Source organism: Saccoglossus kowalevskii, chromosome 9, assembly GCF_978046115.1.
Source record: "Saccoglossus kowalevskii chromosome 9, keSacKowa6.1, whole genome shotgun sequence".
Lineage (NCBI taxonomy): Eukaryota > Metazoa > Hemichordata > Enteropneusta > Harrimaniidae > Saccoglossus > Saccoglossus kowalevskii.
Genome location: NC_140649.1, coordinates 18,879,528 through 18,906,151, shown reverse-complemented (window position 1 = coordinate 18,906,151; position 26,624 = coordinate 18,879,528). Strand labels below are relative to the sequence as shown.

At 34.2% G+C, this 26,624-nt stretch overlaps 1 protein-coding gene across 3 annotated transcripts; it reads left to right on the top strand.

Annotated features, from left to right (window-relative positions):
* The first annotated feature begins 1,168 nt into the window (after positions 1 to 1,168).
* Positions 1,169 to 26,145, top strand: LOC102806916 (protein SpAN-like). Of its 3 annotated transcripts, none has more exons than XM_085503270.1 (12): positions 1,169 to 1,283; positions 10,799 to 10,905; positions 11,020 to 11,218; positions 11,699 to 11,825; positions 13,572 to 13,641; positions 14,706 to 14,909; positions 15,514 to 15,643; positions 16,300 to 16,555; positions 16,985 to 17,052; positions 20,557 to 20,824; positions 21,057 to 21,133; positions 25,468 to 26,145. In XM_085503270.1, the coding sequence occupies exons 2-11, from the start codon at positions 10,837 to 10,839 to the stop codon at positions 21,127 to 21,129; spliced, it is 1,464 nt and encodes a 487-aa protein (XP_085359396.1). In that variant the 5' UTR covers positions 1,169 to 1,283; positions 10,799 to 10,836; the 3' UTR covers positions 21,130 to 21,133; positions 25,468 to 26,145. The 3 variants fall into 3 exon arrangements, with proteins under 3 accessions (XP_085359396.1, XP_085359395.1, XP_085359397.1); XM_085503269.1 differs by lacking the exon at positions 1,169 to 1,283 and adding an exon at positions 8,599 to 8,660; XM_085503271.1 differs by lacking the exons at positions 1,169 to 1,283; positions 21,057 to 21,133; positions 25,468 to 26,145 and adding exons at positions 8,599 to 8,660; positions 17,796 to 17,887 and having other exon boundaries at positions 20,557 to 20,683.
* Positions 26,146 to 26,624: the final 479 nt, after the last annotated feature.

Below are 26,624 nucleotides of genomic sequence, written 5' to 3'. Positions count from 1 at the left end.
CAAGGTATTGATGCAACAAAGGTCAAATGACTATGGTTGATGATGATGTCACCAGAACACAGTATTGTGTTCCCCCTGAAAACTGCTGAAAATTAATCCAGCTCCTGCTGATTATGATTATGTCCAACTCTATAGTAAAAAATATTGACAATTAAAAATATATGCATATTTTTGCTCATATGATACAATTTGCATATTAAACAAAATGAAATATGTATGCCAGGTGTACAGTAGTTGGGTGATACAACTGTAAAATTTTACTGTCCGAGTCATGAGAGCCCATACTAAATATCAGCAATACATACAATACTGCTGAGTACTTGCTATCTATTCTCGCCTACTTCACTGAAAGGCAAAATCTGCAAAAATGTTGTGCTTCACTTTACAGCCAACTAAAAAATATTCAGTGGAGAATTTTTAGTTATTATTTATAACACAAATGAAGAATCCTACCAGTATAAACATTAGGGACCCTGGACACTGGGAGTGATATTCTAAATGTGACTATTCCCACTAAATTTATACCAACAATCAATATGCCAACTGTCGAACTGGCTGAAAAAATTTAGTTTTTTTTTATAATTCATTGTTTGTTTCTCTTGGAAATTGCTAGGTGATCACTCTTAAAATGACGACTTAACCCTTGTTATCCCTTGTGTATGCATATAATATTGGGATGGAAATAAACATTCCTCCTATTTTTGTCACGCCAGTAACACCGGCACAGTAGTTAGACTCCTCCCATAGATGAACAATCAAATCATGTTGTGGTAGTTATAATGGCTGACCTACAAGACAAGATATTTCCGAAATTCGTAAACAAAATAATATTCAAAAACTCGCACCTAGTGTGAGATTTGCACCATGGTTTGCAGTATTTATTAGAACTTGATCTGTGTACGTGATCTAACTCTCGTTCTCGCAAAGCATTCACTGAGCGATTATCCAAGTGCTGGGCATCACCTAGTTATGTCCCGCCCGCCATCTAGATACAAACTCAAGTTCAACACTTGTGTAATTCAGTATCTGAACGATTGCACTTCACTCGTGCATTATCCTATACCTATAGCCCTTCGGGGGAATATGCAAGACACGCATATGAACACACAAGTCCAAAAGCTGATGTATTGTGAGTGAGCCCCCACACATCACGTTTCAGAGAAAAACGAAGAGAAAAAAAAATTGGTTTATTTGCTGATTTGTGGTATTAGACCTTCTGATTGTTTTTATCATCGGGAAGTTGTGACGTCATCTGCCAACGTTGCAGTGCTAAAACCGTTACGGTAAGTTGTATTTTTCGAACATTCTGTCTGGAAATAATTTATTTAGTTTTAGGATAGCGTTCATTCACATATTATTGTATCGTGCATTGAGTTTACAACAAACCATAATACCATGCATACTTGTCTCAAACAAATATCATGACGTACATATATTAAAATCAGCTCTGTTTACCCTCAGCACAGCATTAATATCTATAAATTCCACGATTCAAAGTGAATCGAAAGGTCTATATTGACATTGAAACGTTTCCGCTGGAAATTGATATTTTAGTTTTTTCAACTCAATTACTACGTATATTTATGTAAATTGCGTACTCTTATAGCTGGACTGTTCCATTTTTAATGCACGATTTAAAAACAGTTGTAATATTGCTATTCCAATGGAAAAATATCTCTCTGAGTTTCACTGATTTTCGAAAATCTCAATATTCAAACTAAAATTAAACATGATATTAAACATATCAAAAATGACCATCAGGGATTTATTTACAGCAGGAACTCTTCAAACCTTGGTTCAAATAGAGTAGAGCTAATTAAAAAAGTCAACAATTGGATAATTTGGATTTACAAAAAAATAGTAATATCAGGGGTAAATTCTCTTCTCTCTGGGTTCTCCACACTTGTCAGGGGGGAATCTCGTCTCGTCTTTCTATCTCGTCCCCTTGAGGTACGGGATCGGGAAAGTCACTTTAACTTTACAGTCAAATAAGACACACACAACGAAATATGTTTCAGCTCTCGTCTTAGTCGATCTTTCGAGCACTCTATAAGACACAGCGCCCTGGGGAAAAGTGTCCCCAAGACTCTCACAAGGCTGAACCAAGACTGGACTCTCGACTCTCAGACTGCCTCTCTCTACTCTACTGCCCAGGACTGGACTGCCTCAAGGCTCGCCCCTGGACTCTCTCGGACTGCGTCTGTCGTGGAGTATTCGCCAAGACCAACTCAAACTCTCTTTATTCATTTTCAAAACTCTAACCAATTACAAAACAGTAAAAGACTCTAGGGCGTAACCTTCAATCATAAAGCCAATCACACTAAGTACTGAATACGTCATATCTTTGATTAATCGTTCACTACATTAATAACTACGGATGTCAGAATAGCGACGGTATCTTGTAATTAGTTCCAAATCACTGAGCCAAGTTCCGTCCAAAACTTCAAATAGGCCTGAACAATGACAGACATAACACAGCAATTCAGCTAATAATCAACTAATTAAGTCGGTTAACAGATACGCGAAAACAAATTCATGACACATCCCTTCACCCAAACTGAGATATGCCTCTCGGCATTGCACGTTCACAAATCAAAGATACCGTCAGCCACTCATCGTCATAGGGTTAAATACAATACTAATAAAAGGAATAAATCAAAAAGAGTAAAACACACTAATTAAGTACAATGATTATAAAGTCTAAATACAATGGTTATAAAGTCTCAAATATCAAGGGAAAGGCTACCAATCGACTCGCTTTTCTCAAACGGTCCGCCGAGGGTAACCCTTCGCTGCACTGTCTCCATTACTAAGGTTACAAACTCTACATCAAAAGGTCAAAAAAACTAAGGCGTGGCGGTGTAACCAAGCGATCAGCCAATCGCTGCAGTCGACAGCATGATCACGTGATTACCAGGGATGCGTCTCTCGGTTAAAGCATTGCAAAGCGGTAACTAATAAACAATGAATAAAAAGCTATTAATCAAACTCCTGTCATATACGCTTATAAACTTCAACTGAACTCACAAGTCGTTAATCTAAACACAAGTCATACGGCGTGGAAACAGAATGCAAAGACAATGTCACTTTCATAACACATTACTCCTCTGGCAAAAAGACGGGGAATAGCTAAACGATAGAAACTACTGAGTCACATATAAACCTGTCAATCGTGAACAAAAGCTTGCGATATCAAACAATACGTATATAGGCGCACCAAAATCTTATCTCAAAAAGACAGTAAAAAACGTTACAAAGTGCTCTCAACTCAAAAAGCGTCAGAAGTATTCCGGAAAACAACACATAAACAAAAACAACTCTTAAAACGTCGATATCACTGTACTCGACAAATCTCAAAACTCTGAAAAACTCATTGGGGCATTACTTTCCCCATCATAATACGTACTCATAAACTCATTAAAACTCCATAAAACTTCACGAAACTCAAAACACTGTGTTGCAAATACTTGTCCACTGAGGCGCGCTTAAATCGTTATAAAGGACCTCGAACGTCACCAAATATCAGTTCAAAACAAAGATCTGGGCGCTTACATACATACAATTCAACATCACAAAAAGAAACGGTAAAAACGATAGGAAAAGCAAGCAATACATTACATTACTGAACAATAGGGTTAGGGTTGTGGAAAAGAGTTCAACGTCCTTGAGTTACACAGTGTCAGTTACAGTGTCCAACGAGCGGTTCTCTAAGCAAATAGCTAAAGTTCTAATCAAAGTCTATAAGCGTCTCTTCTTGTCGTCGCGTTAGTCCGGGGTCGTTCTTTCATCTTCTTCTTGTCTTTAATGTCGCTCAATTCTTAATTATATAGTCCTATACGATACTGGTCCTTCCGAAGGGGTTCTGAAATCTTCATCTCTTCAGCGTTGTACATCGGTGTCGTTCGGGTAAAGTCATTAGTCGTCAAACGCAGTTTCCGAGTCGTCTCTGCCATCACTGCTAGTTCGGTTCACAAGAAAGACACACCTTCGCCATTTCACTTCTCTTCACAAGATGTCAATGTGTGTTAAACACCTGCCCGGGATCTCCACTCACGTATCAGGGGTAAATTCTCTTCTCTCTGGGTTCTCCACACTTGTCAGGGGGGAATCTCGTCTCGTCTTTCTATCTTGTCCCCTTGAGGTACGGGATCGGGAAAGTCGCTTTAACTTTACAGTCAAATAAGACACACACACCGAAATACGTTTCAGCTCTCGTCTTAGTCGATCTTTCGAGCACTCTATAAGACACAGCGCCCTGGGGAAAAGTGTCCCCAAGACTCTCACAAGGCTGAACCAAGACTCGCCCAAGACTGGACTCTCGACTCTCAGACTGCCTCTCTCTAGTCTACTGCCCAGGACTGGACTGCCTCAAGGCTCGCCCCTGGACTCTCTCGGACTGCGTCTGTCGTGGAGTATTCGCCAAGACCAACTCAAACTCTCTTTATTCATTTTCAAAACTCTAACCAATTACAAAACAGTAAAAGACTCTAGGGCGTAACCTTCAATCATAAAGCCAATCACACTAAGTACTGAATACGTCATATCTTTTGATTAATCGTTCACTACATTAATAACTACGGATGTCAGAATAGCGACAGTATCTTGTAATTAGTTCCAAATCACTGAGCCAAGTTCCGTCCAAAACTTCAAATAGGCCTGAACGATGACAGACATAACACAGCAATTCAGCTAATAATCAACTAATTAAGTCGGTTAACAGATACGCGAAAACAAATTCATGACAGTAAATCAAGTTTGTTTTATTTATAAATATATATATTTGCTGTAGGGATATAAATCACGATTAACTGCACACAACTGTTTTCACATAGTTATCAAACTCATGCACACATCTTTATTGTACGCATGCGCAACATAAAATATGATGAATCACTAGGGTCGAGCTTTCACCTTCAGAAAGATAGTAACTTCAACAGTAGAACTTGGAAATACGAGTGGTAATGGGTAATATTCCGACGAATCTTACAAATGTGTAAAGTTGTATAACTTTACCGTTTTCATAATTTCTACAATAAACCGAATTCCATTTTCAATCTACACCATGCAATGTGACATCACAAGTCTGTGAAAGGGGGTGGGTGTATTTTCAATATAATACAACTTTTATATGAAAGTGGTTTTTTTTCTGTTGCCACAATAGCTGATACGTTTGACTTTGAGCAGTGACAATGTGTATGGAATAAATCACCATATCGTGCACGTGCATGTTATTTGCCCACACGAGTTTGCTGAACACTCAAGTTTATCATTGCACATGTACAACTTATCTTCCACCTGCTAAACCTCTACTTGACAGTTTAGTTGTATATTTAGCCAATTATGCAAATATCTGCCTAGTATGTATAATTCCACTAGATTTGTTTTATTTTTTTTCTTGCGTATGAATTTTATTTTATGAAATAATTTCCGTAACATCTACAGTATATTATATATTTATAAATCGAACTACATTTTATAGGAATTACATACATGTTGTCTTTATTTTCTGATTTCATGGGATAACGAGGAGAGCTGAATGTAATATTATTTGTAACATATGATATAGGCTACAAGTCTAGAGAACACAAAAGGGCTAATACCTCATATGTTAAAATTGTGTGCAAATGTACGGAAACTTATGTAGTAAACAAAGATACAAAACAAGACATGTAAAACAAAAATAGAGTTGAGAACAGCAAAGTAAGTTACAACAAAATAAAACATTCACAAACACCCAAACAAAACATCAAGTTAGAGAGTCTCAATAAATCAAATCATTCTGGACCTTAGTAATCCAGATCAGCGGGACCAATTTAAAACAATTATTTTCACTTTCTTTTTTAACATTCATTTTCATCTTGACATTTCTGATAAAACTTGTTAGAGAGGGAGTTAAATTTGTATGGCGACTCGCATATAACATGTATTTTCCTATTAAAATGAGGTGATTCAGCAGAGAACCTTCCTGTGGGATTCCAAGGAATATATTCTCCGATATTAGTGTACGACCTTTTTCTGTAGTTTTAAAATTCTACTAATTTTGAAATAATTTTCCCCCAAAAATGTTTGCAATTTTGCATTCCCAGAATAGATGTTTTATTGTTTCCTCTTGTTTACAATATTTACATGCATTATCAGTTCTAAGTTTGTTCTGGAAAAGGTAATAATTTGTGGTAAGAATGCGATGTAAAATTTTAACTGGAAATTTAGATATTATTCCATTTTGGGATTGATACTAGACTCTGAGATCGTATTTTGACCGATCAATTACTAGTATAAATAAATCATGTGTTTTCCCTGTAAAATTAAATTAAGGCAAGGGGCTAGTTCTTCTTATTTTTTCACATGCATTATCTGCCAGGATAACTTTACCGTCCAGGATCTTACAATTGCATGCCATATGCTCACATATGTTTGAACGTATGTTTTGATTTTATAGTTATTTGTAAACTGTTCGTATGACATTTTGTGACCCTGTTGGTACACAGACGATCTAATGCATTCTACTCCATGTACATAATGCTATTGTTTACAATTTGTCAGTCATTTGGATTATGTAAATAGATAACTGGTTGTTTGCATTTTAAATGGAAAATAAATGGAAGTCAGCTTGCTGTGCTCAGTTTTCTTTCCAATTTACGTCTAAAATAACATTAGCAATATTTTTTTGTTAGTTGCACTGAAAGAATACACTAAAAGGAAGTGATATGCGGTATACTAAAAATCCATTAAAACCACTATCTATAAAATAATTAATTTCTACCAACTAGTATTATTATATTATATTTTCATTATTTCCTAATAAGCTATTAAGGCATTTTTTGAATATGGTGTCTTACAAACAAAACCAGATAACCAATTAGGGTCAGGTCACGTAACCTCCATATACTTTTCAGTTAACATACAATGAATTATTCGATTTTATTTCCATTTTCATATATTTTAGTTTTACTGTACAGTATGTACTTGGTAATCTTCTGTGACGCTCTGTAGCACATGTCCATTTTAATCTGTATTGAATCTAAAATAACTGGAACAAGAAGATAAACCAAATGAATACTGTATAGTAAACCTGCACAAATATATAGAATTAAAAATAATATCAAACGTTTCTATCTATTTTAATGGAAATATGCTGATAGCCAAGCATGATGTTTTCTGTAATTTATTTGAAAACCACGATCTATAAAATAGTTAATTTCCACCAACTTATATTATCCATTTTTCCCACACAATTTCCGAACTTACATCAACATTGTGATAGTTCAATTCAATGTACAATATCAGAGTAAAACACTGGTAAACAAGTTTAGATGGGTCGTTACATTTTAGTGAAAAGCCCCTATATTTTCTGAAAAAAAAACTCTTTGGGATTATTCCCCAAGAAGCGTGTGTTTCCATAATTCTGACTACATATGAAATCATTGTCAAGCTACCATTTTCTTTATCTCCTATTAAGGCATTTTTTTTAATATGGTGTCTTACAAACAAAACCAGATAACCACTTAGGGTCAGGTCACGTGAACTCCGTTTACTTTTCATATATTTTAGTTTAACTGTACAGTATGTGCTTGGTAATCTTCTGTGACACTCTATAGCACATTTCTATTTTAATCTGTATTGAATCTAAAATAACCGGAACAAGAAGATAAACAAAATGAATACTGTACAGTAAAACCTGCACAAATATATAGAATTAAAAATAATATCAAACGTTTCTATCTATTTTAATGGAAATATATTGATAGCCAAGCATGATGTTTTCTGTAATTTAGACGCGACGTCATCGTATACTATAACTAAACAACATTTCATACTGTGATACGTTGCAATAAATCCCAGTTATCAAGATAATTTGCCATAAACAAAAATTCTAAATTTTACTGAAAAATGGATGAGAATATTGCTCTGCTTTGTTTAAAATCTCCTTGTTAACAATATATTAAAGTGCAAGGCAATGCTTTGAAGATTCGTACTGTCAATTGTATTTAAATTCATCTCTTCCACTTGCTTGTAGTCTGTTGCGATGAAAAATTCCTGAAAAATAAATATAAATTGATAAACGAGGGGTGAACTCGAAATTTCGCGGTCACATGACTTTCGCAGTTATGAAAATAATACTAGAAAAACGGTAAAGTTATACAACTTTACATATTTGAAAGTTATGTCGCAATTATACTCATTTTCACTTTTATTTTCATAGATTTTTTTTATTTTTCTGATAGTGAAATTTCGATCATGGTGAATCATCATAATTCAGATTTCGCACGACATGAATGCGCATGTGTACGGCAAGAATGTATAGTTGATATAGATGGAAAAAGTTATATGTGCTGGTAATCGGATACGAGTTCCCTTTGTGTAGCATATTTATTCATTTATAAATGTTCGAATATTATATAATTATATGTTTTTATCATTCATATAGCAATGAAATACATGGGCCAATTCATTATAAATATTTATTTCGTTTTATTTATTATTTTAAGGCATAATTGTGTGTATTTTCGTTTTTGCTGATCGCGTAATTTGGCTCGGCCAATTACAGAACATGTTACATGAGAAATATGTAAATGTTTTCTGACAATTTCATCCGCCTCCATAGCGTGTTTCAAGTTTCAATTCATTTGTCTGGCGTTTACAATTCACGAGTGAAGCATGTGAGTATGGTACATTTTAGCCTATGTTTTTATTTTATTATCTGTTTTCAGTCATGCACTAATATTTAGTAGACATAATGCCTAGACACAATTTGATGCTTTGCCTTTTTAGATCCACTGCCACAAAATCGACCAAAAACAACTGGTCTTCTGTAGTTACTCGTTGTCGTTTTCTGAAATTCTCCACAGGCAAGTTTGGTTTGGTTTTATATTTTTGGGAAATTGTCGTATCTTTTCAGTTTTTAGAGAAAAGATTCGTTATTTTTTTTTACCAAAAACAGCCATCTCAAAATAAAAATCTGTTTAATTGTTGTTGTTCTATTGTGGTGTGGTTTAGTTAGATGTGTTCATTTTGGGATTCACTAATAACGAATGTATCTGTAATCTTTCGTTAAAACTTCGTTTCAATATATTGATACTGCTTCTCAGTTTGCGTTAATGTGTAGAGTGTACGTCCAGTTTAGCATATTTCGCAGTACTTGATTTCCTATGTTTGATAACGTTTTTGTCAGAAACACAATTGAGAACTGTTATATGTGGATAATATACAGATTTCTGAGTAATTGAATTTTCAAATGTGACAATTTTTATGATGTATTTTAATGTATATTCTACTTGTGTTCGGTATTTGTTGAATCATGTTAACAGTTTATCTGGTATGTGTTTTGCTAAAAGCACCTAACGATCAAGAGCCTCTCATCCGCTGTACGCCCTGGCAATTGATTCATTGAAAAATTATGCTGTACATGTGCGAGTGTACAAAGTGATATACTTTTGTAAGGAATTTCGCTGACCCATCTTGTTACGTACGTTCATTGTTTTGTTTACATTAGCTATATCTGAGCTTCTGTTTTACGCGTTAAATAGTCCTCCCTTAAGAGTAAAACATCCACTACAAGCAGAAATATGGACAAAAGCTTATTTATGTCATGGCACAATTTATGTTTTTTATTTGTGTGGTGTTCTACAATGACATCTACCAGAACTACTTTGTTTAGCTGCCCCCAATTTTCCGACTGTTTTCTCAAACTGTATTATCTTGAACGTATTTTTTTACATCCGTAGAGTATATGTGGTACAGAAATAGTATTGCCCGAGTCTATGCCAATATCGCCGAATGGTTTTTTTACCGAAAGTCAAAATTATCGTTATTTAAGTGCCCAACTATCGCCCAATGCGGTACAAATTAATAATGATATCCATCCGTGATCAAAATCACACAAATCTCTTAGCAGACAAACTTTATTAAGTGGTAATAAACTGTTATCTCGAGCTGCTAAAAACCGTTTTTCTCTTAGCCACCGGGCATCTCACAAACAGGAAGCTTAGCAATCGAGTTTATTACGTACGGAGAGCGTGAAACACGTCCAGGCCACATAGCGTAACCACGGCAACTACAAAATGCAGTCTACAGGTTCAGGTTACTCCCAGTACTAGTACATTTGAATTCTGTCATTATCAAACATTTCAATGTTGCAATATACATATGTACCGCGCTCCCTTAGTGGTCAGTTGATACGCTGATGGATTTCCCAATCCATGGTCATTGGCATTGCGGAAATCACTGCAAAATTATTATATTTTGATGCCACACAATGCCATTGAGTTGGCCATGATTTCATGCCGTGGTAATTCATGCCAACAACAGCGACAACAACCCTATAATTTCTGTCGATGCATATTCGTAGCAAAATATATGCCAGTTACAGCTCTTCGAGTTAGACTGGAAATACTATGTATTCAATTTCGGAAAGAAATATAATAACAAACATTTTTCATTTGTGTTTCTAAATATGTTATTATACAAGGAACAGGGAAATTAACACACACATCTGCACAATAATTCAGTTTATACATTTTCAAAAGTAATCACCGGGGGTTAACTCTTGCAAAGACCTCTACAAAATTAGCCGTTGCTTAAAGCGGGAAGGTCGTCACCTGCGCAGTTGACGACTCCCCTGCTTTAACGCGCACGTGGGCTTATAGTTATGTCTTTCTTAATCAAGGAAAACAAGGTACGTAGAACAGTTCTGCAGTCCATTCTATCTGCCCGTATCTCACGCGTGCGCGGCGAAAGGAAGTCCTCCTGATGAGTTTCAACTGAATTACTGTTAAATGAGAAATACTATTGATGTTAGTCTACAGATACAGTTACTGGTAAAACGAACTGGTCACGATGACAAGAATTCAAGCAATATGTGCAGTATTTATAATGCTGGCGACTGTTGTGTTTGTTACACATGTGGTAAGTAGCCATCACATAGCCATCTGGGTCTACAACCCAAATGGAACATCTTAAAATCGAACGGTCGGCAGCGTTTCAAAATCAAATTTAAAACTAAAACTTGAATTATTTCAGGAGACACGCCCCGAACCTCCCGAGGAGCAACCCAGTCCCGGTACTTTGGAGTCTGATATAAAGTTAACAGAGTATCAACGACAAGCTATTGCAGAAATGGTGCTGGAGGTGGAAAGCGGAGCGAGTGTTAGAAAAGCTCTTGCTAATCTTACATATCTTTGGCCAAATGCTACGTTGCCTTACGTCATATCCGCTTCAAGTAAGGACGATATAGGGGGCAAGGGGGTAGCTGGTACAGTTTTACGGGAAATAAAAAGGGCTTTCTACAATTTACAAGGAAAAAAAGACATTTTTACAGTTTACAGTGAAAATTGAATTTTGCAGTGAATTGTGTCATCTAGTCGTTTTAGAGTTTCGAAAATGTAATTTCCCTGGTATTCTTTACGACTTTTCTTTATTTGCATGTAAATTCTTATACGTAGCGAGAAAAATGGCACATTATTACAGCGTACGAAACAAATATTTGATTTATTACGTTGTACGTCTAGCCTGTGATTACAGAACCTACGGAATTTATTGTTTTTAATTTACGTTGTACGAACAAAACAATATTGCAATTACGTTGAACGAAAATAACCCTTGCCCTCTTCGATATACACTTGTACTATGCGGCTATTGTTTGTTTATGTTTGTATTCAATCTCTACCGCTGCTTGCAACAGTTATTTATATCATTACAGGTGCAAATAACGCTACCTTAATAAAACAAGCACTTGCATATTGGGAGAGCAACACTTGTATTAGATTCCCGCTACTAGATTCGCCAGACGAAAACGCTCCCAGAATAGAATTCATAAAGGGTTTCGGGTAAGGTGACTAACATGTAGATTATACCTTCACAATTTGGTGACATAGATCATTGCTTTACTATCCTTTCACCGATAACTGACGATTATTGAAATATTGTTTGAACATTTATCAATACATTTCAAGCGGGTGAGTCGTCACCTGCGCATGTGTCAGATGACCATAGCGTGTCATTGTTTACAAACAAGCGTCTACTTATGAGCCTTTACGCTTGTAGCGTGTGTTATCGTCGCTTGGGACTCAATTCCCGCGCGTGCGCAGGTGACGACCCTCCCGCTTTAACAATACCACTAATCAACTTTAATGTTTTGTTTTTTTGTGGGGGTGGGTGAAGTGCGGGTCCGATTTCATTATTTTTTTAGGATAATCAAATCAATAAAATGTCAAACTATTTCTAAGGTAAATCGATTCAGTACTAAATCGATTTAGTGTCGGCCATCTCTGATTCCGTCGAAATTAGTTCTGTGGCGAATTACTGTAAAATACATTATTTTCGCTTGGAATCATTTTTTGCTATTTTCGCTGAAGGAATGATTCAGAGATAATAAAATCAAGCAAATATTCTTTTTTTCCCTATATTTTACATTTAACTCGTCCAAAATCATTGAAAATAAAATCCATACAAAACACCCAAAAAGTCTTTTCAGCGAAAATTAATTCCAGCTAAAATAAAGTATTTCACAGTATTTGAGCTGATGTTCAGCATTTAAAAAAAATTGTTGTGCCAGAACACTCGGTGCCATTGTTTTCTTCCAATTGCGATGGACGAATGGTTCTCAACACAACTTTATTATTGTCGTCTATGATCACTGCGAGCTATGTTAATGTTTATTTCGCTTGAATGTTTTGATGAGTTAAACCAGTTTGTAAGAATGTTGTTAAATTGAATAGATCCAATATGAAGGGTAAAAAGCACAGTTCTTTATGCTGTTTGTTTTTTGTTTCTACGAGTTATTTAGACTGGTAGTGTTATGTAGCGCAGTATGAATATTCGAGTTGTAGCGACATAAACTCTATGTTAAGCTCTCGATTTTGAATCATCCCAGAATAAAGAAAACAATGTTATGTAACTAATTATATCATGATTGAAATATCATTTGTGATTAGCTCTTGACAACCAGTTTTATAAACGTTACACAATTATTGAGTGTGTATCTAATACTAATAACCAAATTCAATACGCAAGGCAAATGATATGTATTAATTTGCTAAAATAACATCAAAATGACAGAAATGACTATAATATGTTACGATATGATATTGGTACGACATTCGCATATATCTGGGGGTATTTAAAACTAAAAATCGGCATTCCAGCTTAGCAGCCAATCAGCGACGGCCTAACGCTTAGATGACAATTTCGGTTTCAAATACCCCGGTTTAGTGTTCTATGTTCTTCGCGTAATTAGGTGTTCGTATGCAAGGGATATTTCCACACAAAAACGACGAATTAGGCCGAATTTTGTCATCGGTTGGCTTAATATAACCCCAACGGACCGTATTTTTATGAAAGATTGGTATTTTTGTCCTGATTTGTAGGAATCGGAAAAACGCGTTTCACAACTTGTCTCTTATTTAGTTTTATGCGTCATTCAAGATGGCGGCCCCCATGTAGTAAATATCGTATTTATTTTATTATCACGTTTGCGCCAGCTGACTGTGATCTCGCCCAGTGCGTGGCATGACGACTACCATCCTTTAAGTGATATGGTTATTGACGAATTCGTTCATATATTACCTTTGTAGGTGTTATTCTTCTGTTGGTTACACTGGCGGATTCCCGCAAGAAATTTCAATAGGAGATTTCTGTGTTACAGTAAGTTATATTTATGCTGTATGTTGTACTTTTGATTTGCAGTATTTGCCAGTAGTATAATGTACAAATACAAATACAGTACAAATTCAACTCATAATGGCCGCCTGGTTTCGATATTGTCCACCGTGCACATGAACTATGGAAAAGCTTCATTTGGAAGAAGTCATTTAAAAAAATATATATATGCGTTAGTTACCAACTTAGCAGAATAGTTAATTATTAGTAGTGGTATCATTACTTGATTAAAAATATTACTACCAAAATACATATCTTATTTGCCGTGGACTGATTGACGCAATTCTTCCATATCGCGTAAAATGGAAAGTTTTACCATGACACATATTTAATATTGCCCTTGACAAGTTGCATTGTTAGAACAGTCTGGATGTCACATACTTGCGTAATTAACATAATTACGTAATTATGTGTGGATAATTGGTTGACTGATTAATTAGTTAGTTGGTTGGTTGATTGGTTAGTTAGTTGGTTGGTTTATTGGTTGATTGGGTGGTTAATTGATTGATTGGTTAATTGATTAGTTATTTACTCTGTATTTCTATGTTTAGTTCTATGTATTATTTATTTACTGTTGTAACTAGTCTTTGTAGCATTTTTTTTTGTAATTATCAATTGTGTTAGGTGAATACTACGCCCTTGTATTTTTCTCCATTGAAATAATTGTATACAGCATTACGATTGCTATCTTCTGTTACCCCAGCCATGGATCAGTTGCTCATTTTATTTTATTTTATTTTTTAATATTTATTATTTCACAATGTACTTCTTTCTTGTCGTATGTTTTTAGTTCTTTGTACTACCTGTAATCTATAACAAATAAATAAATACTAAAATACTCACTTTATACTTTTAATACAAAAGTCAAGTTTTGATACCTTTCACAAATTAAATCGGTATAATGCCTATTAATTGCTCCAAAATTAGGAAAGAAATACTTTCAAGAGCAGGAAATTATTCATCCACATCTTAGTGGAAAATATATGGCGCAAAAAGAAGTGTTCATCTTTTTCTCAGATGGTATCTTTTTTCGCTATTTCATCCAATAGAGAGGAACTGTAGTTCATGAAATTGGTCATGCGTTTGGATTCTGGCATGAACAAAGTCGTACGGACAGAGATCATTACGTTACAGTTCACTTGGAAAATATTGAACCAGGTCGAGAGGATAACTTCAACAAGTATGGTCCTGATCAGGTTAATTCACACCGTGTGCCATACGACCTTGGATCGGTGATGCATTACGGCCCCAAAGTAAGAATATGTTTGACAATTCTCGTTTTAACTGGAACTTTGACTTTAACCATACACGGTTTAAAGCGCGACGTCCTGTTCGATATGGGACTCATAGCGACGTATACAACGTGTGTAAAATACATTGTTTATTTACATGAAATTCAAACACGCGCTGCGCGACGGCCACCGCGCTTTAAACATTTCTCTAATGACAGTCATGCGTTTACCACAATGATAAATTTAACAATACTCTTGATATCACAGAGAGAATATACTTAACTATCAAATCAAATGTGCATTTGTTTTTACCTGTAATGATATTGTTATTTCCTCCATGTATTATCTAATACACTAACTATAGTTAAAGCAGGAGTGTCGTCACATACGCATGCGTCAGGTGGCCATAGCGTGTCATTGTTTACAAACAAGCGTCAACCCATGAGCCTTTGCGTTCTTAGCGCGTGTTGATATCGTCGCTTGGGACTCAATTCCCGTTCCTGCGCAGGTGACGACTCTCTCGTTTTAACTCAGCTATCATGACACTATAGTTGAAGAAACATGGACCCAATTACGGCAGCGTATGTGTGTTTTACAATGTTTACTAACCAACGAATGAATTCAGTATTTCAGCATCGCCTACGATAAGGAAACAATTACAGCAAATGACCCAGATGAACAATACAAAATGGGCCAGCGTGACAAACTGAGTGCCGCTGATGTTCTGTTGGCTAATTTGATTTATAATTGCTCAGGTAGGTATATTTCTGGTTATTCGTATGTCAATAGTTATTCAATAATATATATAACATTCATAATCACCAACTATTTATTTATTTCGTGGGTAACAAAAAGTCACTGGGCCGTGTTGCCCCCCCCCCCCATGAGCGGGGGGGGGGGGGGGTATCGGCTGGTATCTAATGTAAGAAATAGACAACCGTTAATTGCTCATAAATGGAGTCAATTTGTTTAGTTTTCTAAATATAGGCAAGGCTTTGGCGATATTTAAAAGAGCAACTAATATTCTTCAACCTGGTATTTTTTATAGATTTTATTTTTCATTCTGTTCGTCTGTTTTTCCAGTTTAAAAAATATGAGCTGGCTGGAGCCTTCATCCCTTGTCCATTTCTTAGCCGATCACCCACCCCCCCTGCTCATAGGAACTGCGTACAGTTGATCACAGTTCCTGGGCTCCCAGTGGTCAGAGCGACTGTCGTACGCAATTCATGGAATTCAAAATTTGAGGTAGTGTCAGATGTAGGTTCTGGTGTGTTTGATAACTTACCATTCATTATTAAAACCCTATTTCAAACAACAGAAACACAACTACAACTCTCAAGTTTTATTTGACAGAAAATATTTAAAATTATCATTTTATTTACTCTTTGCTTATGGATTACGTATTTTACAGCTGGGCCCAAAGTCAGCACAGAATCAACGTTTCAGGCAGATACCCAATGTGTTTCTCCATACAAAGTTAATAGCCAGGCTAGTTTGATGTGGGCGTCATCTGTGCTACCCGACGTAGGCGATACTGAAGAGTACTGGGTCGATGGTAACATTACAAACAATTACATTTGGTTCAGTGATGGGTCAGAAATGGTAGTTGAATCAACTTTATTTCATTTGAATGAACCAAGCGGGCGTGGTCATTGTATCCAATTGCGGTATGTTTAAAATATGTCATTGTATTATGTTAATATATAAAGTATGTTGTTTATGGTGCGTGTTGATAACATGATACACAGTAGTCAGCTTATTCTAAGTGCCCTGTCTGTGCAAATACAGGCATAATGTACCATATGCTGAAAACGAAAGTACTGTAGAATACTTTATTTTCACTTGGAATTTATTTTCACTATTTTCACTGAAGGGATGATTCCGTGAAAATAAAATCCAGCTAATATACTTTTTTTCCTATATTTTACATTCAACTTGTCAAAAATCAGTGAAAATAAATTCCATGCAAAATGCACAAAAAGCCTTTTCAGCGAAAATAAAGTATTTCACAGTAATTGTTAAAAAATAGATCACTGAGTTGTAACTAATTTTTCATTAGATGTTTTTACATATAGTGTGTGTGCTCATATTGACAGCTTCAAGAATGGTTACTGGGCATTGGAGGATAATTCATGTAACCACAAGCAGAAGTATATATGTTCGGGTAAGGTGTTTTATTGCAGTATATTGCAAGTACATCTTAATGATTTTATTTTCTCACAAGATCACCGAAATTATGGCTTTGGAACATCAAAAACATACGCAGAAACATTTTTGTGAGAGATATTTCAAAGGAGTTACCGACAGTAATTAATGCAAGTCGCACCCAGGTCAAACCTCTAACTTGTGATTTCCATTAGAAGAGCACAATTGGATTGTGGGAAAATCAATGTTTATCAACACAAATGTCGCACATGGGTTGCGCGACGACCACTGTGCTTATATCATTTTAATTCACCAGACAAGGTGGCCAACCTGGATCTGGAGTCTATAACAAGCAATGCACATTTCAATCAAAGAAGATATCATCACGAAATTTACAAATCTAAGAGATATCCACCTGTGGTACCCATATGTATAATATCAAAGCAATCGGAGTTGTGGTTTTAACAAGAAGTTGAAAATATCACTTTTACCAAAAATGACACACATTTTCGGTAAAAAGATTAAAGATATCACACGAAATGAACAAATCTAAGAGGGGTCTACCCAAGGTACATATACACCAACTATCACAATACACGTTTTTCTACACGAACTATCAAATGTGGGCAATCTTAACAAATGCATTGGTGTGAATTGGCAATATTGTATCTCTTGACTACATACTGTGGCTACACCCATGGAATTAGTAAATGCAATAATAAATGGTGGAACCAGTTACAGAACACCATTATTTCTTTCTAGAGCATGCTTTTCCGAAACGTTCATTGATTTACTCAATGACTAGATGTTCAGATCCAACACACTGGAATTGGTATCTTTGTTTTCAGATACCGGTAGGTATATATTTGACGGATGACATGCATGAAGTGAACTTAACTGAGTTGCATAATGGTGTTGTATCTCTTATTCTAGATTTCATTTCTGATGTCATCCAGTCCATCAAGGTTTCAGTTTTGACTTCTTGCTTCTCTTTCTCAGGCATTCAAAGCCATTTGTCTGCACTCATTTCTTCTCTATCATGTCCATACTTCTTTTAGTATTTTGTAACTGCATTGGACAAGTTCACATAAGCTACCATCTTCATCATGTTTGAGCAGCTCGAATCAGGTCGAGTGGTTTATCTTGAAGACAGGTTTGTAAGAGTGTTATTCACCATATTTACTGCATATTTCGTCCACCATATGCGCAAATCAGCTCTGAATACAAAGCACTTTTTGCCATCACCTGAAACCTTGATAGCTTTGGTTTTTCCATCTTGAAACTGTGTAATTGATTGAAATCACTAGGCTGTTGCTCAGTATCAGTATGTTGTTTTTCTTTATTTTCCTTATTCTTGTGCTGCTCTGTTGTTTGCAGTAACTGGTGGATTATTAGCAATTCCTTCAGTCTCTTCATTAGTTGACTTCATTATTATCGTCAACTGTTGCTATATACTGTGTGTATTCATCGTGTTTGTTATGCCTAGTGAATGCAGTAATCTAGTAAAGACGACTAGACAACAATAGCACTGTGTACTTAGATGGACGCCATATGTATTCAACCACATTGCATGATGGGTGATCTCTAATACATGAACTTTGACTTAGTATGTAATAACACTAACGTGTGTATATACCAACATCTCTTTCTTTAAAAGTTAGCAGTTCAAATGTACAATATGATTACCGGTATATCCATTTCTCCACAGTACAATACTCTATTTCTGTCCACCAGCAACAGACACTCAATAAAGTAAAATTGTTCCACGAAATACATGCCTAACAGTCCATAACAAAATCTTTGAGTTTGACAGGAGGGAACACTGATCCTTCCATGTCTCATAAAAACATGTTGTTTTACAGGTATGCAATATGGAGTAGTAATATCAGTGTTAGACAAAGTGGGTGTGTGTATGTCTGGTGTAACTGCTGTACTTGGTTACAATGGAGTAGGCTCAGTTACTGGTCTAGAATCTAGATAATTAAATTATCTGTGATGACATCATTTATGATTGTTTTGATACTATTTGGTATGGATCTGAGTGAATGAATTTGTGGTGATGTCAGATGAGCATCATCCGTTTGAATTAGATATCACCATTTGAGGTCTTGATAGTGCCTCAGCTGTAGGGATTACAGTTCTTGTTCTTCTTGACATGAGTCGCAGTACAGGACTTGGCCCGGTTTTATCCACGAGTTTCTCCATTCAAGTAAAGCTATCTGAATGTTTTTTTTTGTTACATTTGGCCTTCTTGACTAATTTATTGTGAATGTTTCAAATTTTTCACTAATATATTGAGGAACATTGTCACTCACTATATCAGCAATGCCAAAGTGAGCTTTAGTAGCATTAATGACAGTCTTTGTAGATCCAACTCATAGTAATTACTGTAGTAATCAACTGTTACAAAATAATTCTCAGAATAAAAAGTAAAACAAATGTGTCATTAATGGTTGTCTTTGCTTTTTTGCGGAGGGAAGTCATTGCAATTTCTCGTCCCATTCCTGGTCAATAGAGAACACCACAAACTCGACGTACATAATCAATCAATTGTGGTCTCATTGAAGTAGGTATTATTACTTTCATTCCTTTATAGATAACACCATCTCGTGTATACTGATAGGGACTTGTCATGGTTCAAGTCATCTGACATTATCATAATCATGAACATCTGCAAAGCAATATCTGTTCTGATGCATGCCTTCTGATGCATGTCTCATATAGTCAAGCTGGTTTCTCGCTTTAATTGAAATATCTGGTATTCAGGAATGTTCTTTTCATTGACTATTTCAATTTCATATGCTCGGCTAAACATATCAACTATATACATCTAAGTGCCTGGTATATATGTTACTCTCAAGTTATACTTCTATAAGTGGAAAAGTATTCTTTGTAAGTGTCTTAAAGCATACTGTATTGCTTTCGAGAATATTGAGACTAGTGGTTTGTGATTAGTCTCAACATGTGAAAATCATGTAAATATTGATCAAATCTACAACAAGCAAATACTATGGAAAGGCTTTTTCTATCTCTACATATCAACATTCTGTTACTGACAATGATGTGGATGCGAATGCAACTGGCTGACCATTTTGAAGTAGTGTAGCTCCCAAACTAGACTCAGATGCATCACACTGTACAGTGACTTCAGTATCAATATCATAGTATTTCAATAACGGTGTTGATGTAATCCATTTCTGTAATGTGGCGAAGACTTCAACTTTCTCACATAAATTATAGGATTTTCTCAGTAATCTGATGAAGCAGCTCACATGAATCTTGACAAGTAATTCATGCAACTCAACAAACATTGTGCTGCTTTCTTATCAGTCGGACATGGCATGATAGCATTAACAGTGTACCTGCCTTCGACAGTAATTTATTGCTTAAGTATACAATACTAGTGAATTGGTGTTATATTATTATGAGCTGTATATAACATCAGTGATTTACTGTTTTAATGGCTGCTGTGTAGATGACGTGTCAATAATGGTATTATTTGTGTTTGTGTTACACCCTATAGCCATGCCTGTGATTAGTATTGACATGGAGGTACCTGAATTTGCTCACGTAATGTGTTCTTCTGGATCTCTATACCAAATTACTGATCTGGCTACTTTGGAGCGTGCACAGGTTGCTATTGCAACAAATGGAATAGATGGGAAAGTCTGGGTAGATGGACATAAGGATAACAATACAATTACCTTCACCGGTGGTTCAACAATCGCAGCTAATCCAGCACTGTTCCACCAAAATGGAAACAATGGTAGTGGTTCCTGCCTCATTTTAGAGTGAGTGAAACATTCATTCATTCGTTTATTTATTTATTTATTTATTTATTTATTTATTTAATTTATCATTTTTGTTGCTGTTGAGAAATATCAGAAATGCTAGTTTCACTCAGATTTGTTGGAGATTGGCAATAACAATGTATTTGTGAACATGACTGTAACAATAAATCCTTCAGAGTCAAGTTTACATTATTGAATTGCAAAAATATAGTTTTTTTGTTCATGTTTACAGGTTTTCCATTGATGGATGGAAATTGAATGCTGTTAAATGCGACTCTTTTGAACATTATTTATGTGTTGGTTAAAACGGTAGGTCATTATTATATGCATACTAGTACAATAATAACAATAATACAGTTTTATTACACCGTAATGAAATTACAAATTCATTTTTGGCTGAAAGTAATAAAAGGTAAGTAAAAAGGTAAGTAAAAAACAAAATGTTAATATAACATAAGATTAGGTAGTAAAAAATTAATGTAGTTTGTGTTTTTCAAAACACACTTTCAGATACTGTGTCACATGTCTAATTAGTTTAGGATGGTTAGTATTAATAAGGATAATGAACTTGTTGATATTTTTTTCAGACTGGAAAGTGGGGATTTCCTTGGTAAATTCAGTGTACATGATATCCCTTTCATCAGTGTAATAGCTACAGTCTGTAATAAAATGAACTTTGCTGTTACACTTGTCACTATGTTAAACATAATTCTTAATGCACATGTTATTCTCAATAATGTACATTATTCTTAAACTACGCATTATTCTCACATTGTACATTCATTTATCAAATTATTTTGTACATTATTTCACTTTGCGCATTTTTGTTCCAATTTCACATTATTGATGGTTAACATTATTCTCTACGTGTACATCAATTTCATCAGCATTTTACACCTTCTGCATCTGTTCACCAATTCCACATTATTCCTATTGTTTACATTATTTCCATTGTTCACATTATTCTCATTCACATTATTCTCACTGCTCACATTATTCTCACTGTTCACTTTATTCTTATTCTTCTCATTAGTCTCACTGTTCACATTATTCTCATTCACATTATTCTCACTGTTCACATTATTCTCACTGTTCACATTATTCTCATTCTTCTCATTATTCTTACTGTTCACATTATTCTCACTGTTCACATTATTCTCACTGTTCACATTGTTCTCACTGTTCACTTTATTCTTATTCTTCTCATTATTCTCACTGATCACATTGTTCACATTATTCTCATTTTTCACAAATTGTGCATTATATTCATTGTTTACATTATACATTAGTTGCACATTGTGTATCTGTTCTCATTGTTCACACAATTCTCAATGGTTACATTATTCTCACTGTTCACTTTATTCTCACTGTTCACATTGTTCTCATTCACATTATTCTCACTGTTCACATTATCCTCATTCACATTATTCTCACTGTTCACATTATTCTCACTGTTCACATTATTCTCACTGTTCACTTTATTCTCACTGTTCACATTGTTCTCATTCACATTATTCTCACTGTTCACATTATCCTCATTCACATTATTCTCACTGTTCACATTATTCTCATTCACATTATTCTCACTGTTCACATTATTCTCATTCACATTATTCTCACTGTTCACATTATTCTCACTGTTCACTTTATTCTTATTCTTCTCATTAGTCTCACTGTTCACATTATTCTCATTGTTCACATTATTCTCACTGTTCACTTTATTCTCACTGTTCACATTGTTCTCATTCACATTATTCTCACTGTTCACATTATCCTCATTCACATTATTCTCACTGTTCACATTATTCTCACTGTTCACATTATTCTCACTGTTCACATAATTCTCATTCACATTATTCTCACTGTTCACATTAGTCTCATTCACATTATTCTCACTGTTCACATAATTCTCATTCACATTATTCTCACTGTTCACATTGTTCTCATTCACATTATTCTCACTGTTCACATAATTCTCATTCACATTATTCTCACTGTTCACATTATTCTCATTCACATTATTCTCACTGTTCACATTATTCTCACTGTTCACATAATTCTCATTCACATTATTCTCACTGTTCACATTAGTCTCATTCACATTATTCTCACTGTTCACATAATTCTCATTCACATTATTCTCACTGTTCACATTAGTCTCACTGTTCACATTATTCTCACTGTTCACATTATTCTCATTCACATTATTCTCACTGTTCACATTATTCTCATTCACATTATTCTCACTGTTCACATTATTCTCACTGTTCACTTTATTCTCATTCACATTATTCTCACTGTTCACTTTATTCTTATTCTTCTCATTAGTCTCACTGTTCACATTATTCTCACTGTTCACATTATCCTCATTCACATTATTCTTATTCTTCTCATTAGTCTCACTGTTCACATTATTCTCATTCACATTATTCTCACTGTTCACATTATTCTCACTGTTCACTTTATTCTCACTGTTCACATTATTCTCATTCACATTATTCTCACTGTTCACATTATTCTCATTCACATTATTCTCACTGTTCACATTATTCTCATTCACATTATTCTCACTGTTCATATTATTCTCACTGTTCACATTATTCTCACTGTTCACATTATTCTCACTGTTCACTTTATTCTTATTCTTCTCATTAGTCTCACTGTTCACTTTATTCTCACTGTTCACATTATTCTCATTCACATTATTCTCACTGTTCACATTATTCTCATTTACATTATTCTCACTGTTCACATTATTCTCACTGTTCACATTATTCTCACTGTTCACTTTATTCTTATTCTTCTCATTAGTCTCACTGTTCACATTATTCTCATTCACATTATTCTCACTGTTCACATTATTCTCACTGTTCACGTTATTCTCACTGTTCACATTATTCTCATTCACATTATTCTCACTGTTCACATTATTCTCATTCACATTATTCTCACTGTTCACATTATTCTCACTGTTTACATTATTCTCATTGTTCACATTATTCTCACTGTTCACATTATTCTCACTGTTCACTTTAATATTCTCACTGTTCACATTAGTCTCATTCACATTATTCTCACTGTTCACATTATTTTCACTGTTCACTTTAATATTCTCACTATTCACATTAGTCTCATTCACATTATTCTCACTGTTCACATTATTCTTATTCACATTATTCTCACTGTTCACTTTATTCTCATTCACATTATTCTCATTGTTCACATTATTCTCACTGTTCACATTATTCTCACTGTTCACTTTAATATTCTCACTGTTCACATTATTCTCATTCACATTATTCTCACTGTTCACTTTATTCTTATTCTTCTCATTAGTCTCACTGTTCACTTTATTCTCACTGTTCACATTATTCTCACTGTTCACTTTATTCTTATTCTTCTCATTAGTCTCACTGTTCACATTATTCTCACTGTTCACTTTATTCTCACTGTTCACTTTATTCTTATTCTTCTCATTGTCACTGTTCACATTATTCTCATTTTTCACAAATTGTGCATTATATTCATTGTTTACATTATACATTAGTTGCACTTTGTGTATCTGTTCTCATTGTTCACACAATTCTCATTGTTTACATTATACATTAGTTGCACATTGTGTATCTGTTCTCATTGTTCACACAATTCTCATTGTTTACATTATACATTAGTTGCACATTGTGTATCTGTTCTCATTGTTCACACAATTCTCATTGTTTACATTATACATTAGTTGCACATTGGGTATCTGTTCTCATTGTTTACACAATTGTCATTGTTTACATTATACATTAGTTGCACATTGTGTATCTGTTCTCATTCACACAATTCTCATTGTTTACATTATACATTAGTTGCACATTGGGTATCTGTTCTCATTGTTTACACAATTGTCATTGTTTACATTATACATTAGTTGCACATTGTGTATCTGTTCTCATTATTCACACAATTCTCATTGTTTACATTATACATTAGTTGCACATTGGGTATCTGTTTTCATTGTTTACACAATTGTCATTGTTTACATTATACATTAGTTGCACATTGTGTATCTGTTCTCATTGTTCACACAATTGTCATTGTTTACATTACACATTAGTTGCACATTGTGTATCTGTTCTCATTATTCACACAATTGTCATTGTTTACATTATACATTAGTTGCACATTGTGTATCTGTTCTCATTATTCACACAATTGTCATTGTTTACATTACACATTAGTTGCACATTGTGTATCTGTTCTCATTGTTCACACAATTCTCAATGGTTACATTATATTCCTTGTTCACATTATTCTCAGTGTACATTTAGTTAATTATTTGTTGAAAACACTTGATATGTAGTATGTCTAAATTTGTGTAAAATGACAATGCTAGATGTTTAGCTAAGTTTGCATCAGTTTGATTTAATATCATTGTATACATGGCATAGATAGTTAAATATTAGTGAGATTTAATCTCATTGTGTATTTTTTTTACACAGTTAATACATTATCGATACTCTGTTTCCACCTGCAAAGTAGTACAGTACTTGGACTTAATGACAATATACAAATTAAAATGCAAACGTTTGTAATACAATATTGATTGGTTAATTTGAATTATTAGTGTGTGTTAATTGTTTTATTTCTTTTTTTAGGAAGTGGTTGAATAACAAACAGATTTTGCAAATAGTGTCCGATTTACCTATAGTATATTGCATGTATTAGCATGATTGCATGCTGTAAATTATACATATTATTGTGAGTGTATGCTTTAGTAAAACAATAGTAAATTATACATATTGTGATTGCATACCAGATGTAAAAATAATATTAAATTATACACATCATTGTGATTGCATACCTGATGTAAAAATATTATTAAATTATACATATTATTGTGATTGCATACCTGGTGTAAAAATAATATTAAATTATACATATTATTGTGATTGCATACCTAATGTAAAAATATTATTAAATTATACATATTATTGTGATTGCATACCTGGTGTAAAAATAATATTAAATTATACATATTATTGTGATTGCATACCTGGTGTAAAAATAATATTAAATTATACATATCATTGTGATTGCATACTTGATGTAAAAATATTATTAAATTATACATATTATTGTGATTGCATACCTGGTGTAAAAATAATATTAAATTATACATATTATTGTGATTGCATACCTAATGTAAAAATATTATTAAATTATACATATTATTGTGATTGCATACCTAATGTAAAAATAATATTAAATTATACATATTATTGTGATTGCATACCTGATGTAAAAATAATATTAAATTATACATATTATTGTGATTGCATACCTGGTGTAAAAATAGTATTAAATTATACATATTATTGTGATTGCATACCTGATGTAAAAATAATATTAAATTATACATATTATTGTGATTGCATACCTAATGTAAAAATATTATTAAATTATACATATCATTGTGATTGCATACCTGGTGTAAAAATATTATTAAATTATACATATTATTGTGATTGCATACCTGGTGTAAAAATATTACTAAATTATACATATTATTGTGATTGCATACCTGATGTAAAAATAATATGATAAACAAGCAGCCTGTTGGCTGAGATAGCTCCGATGTTAGCAATGCACATTTCAATTAAGAACTGAAGATATCATTAGAAAATGAACAAGTCAAAAATATCACTTTTTACCAAAAATATTCATCAAAATTAGAGAATTAAAGATATCATCACGAAATGAACAAATCTGAGAGAGGTCCACATATAGTACCTATATATGTAATATCAAAGTA

Excerpts from the sequence above, each read along its gene's own strand:
- LOC102806916 (XM_085503270.1), top strand. The coding sequence starts at position 10,837 with ATGACAAGAATTCAAGCAATATGTGCAGTATTTATAATGCTGGCGACT. Across the intron at positions 15,644-16,299 it reads TTTGATTTATAATTGCTCAG|CTGGGCCCAAAGTCAGCACA; the intron begins GTAGGTATATTT and ends CGTATTTTACAG. Across the intron at positions 20,825-21,056 it reads GGTTCCTGCCTCATTTTAGA|GTTTTCCATTGATGGATGGA; the intron begins GTGAGTGAAACA and ends TCATGTTTACAG.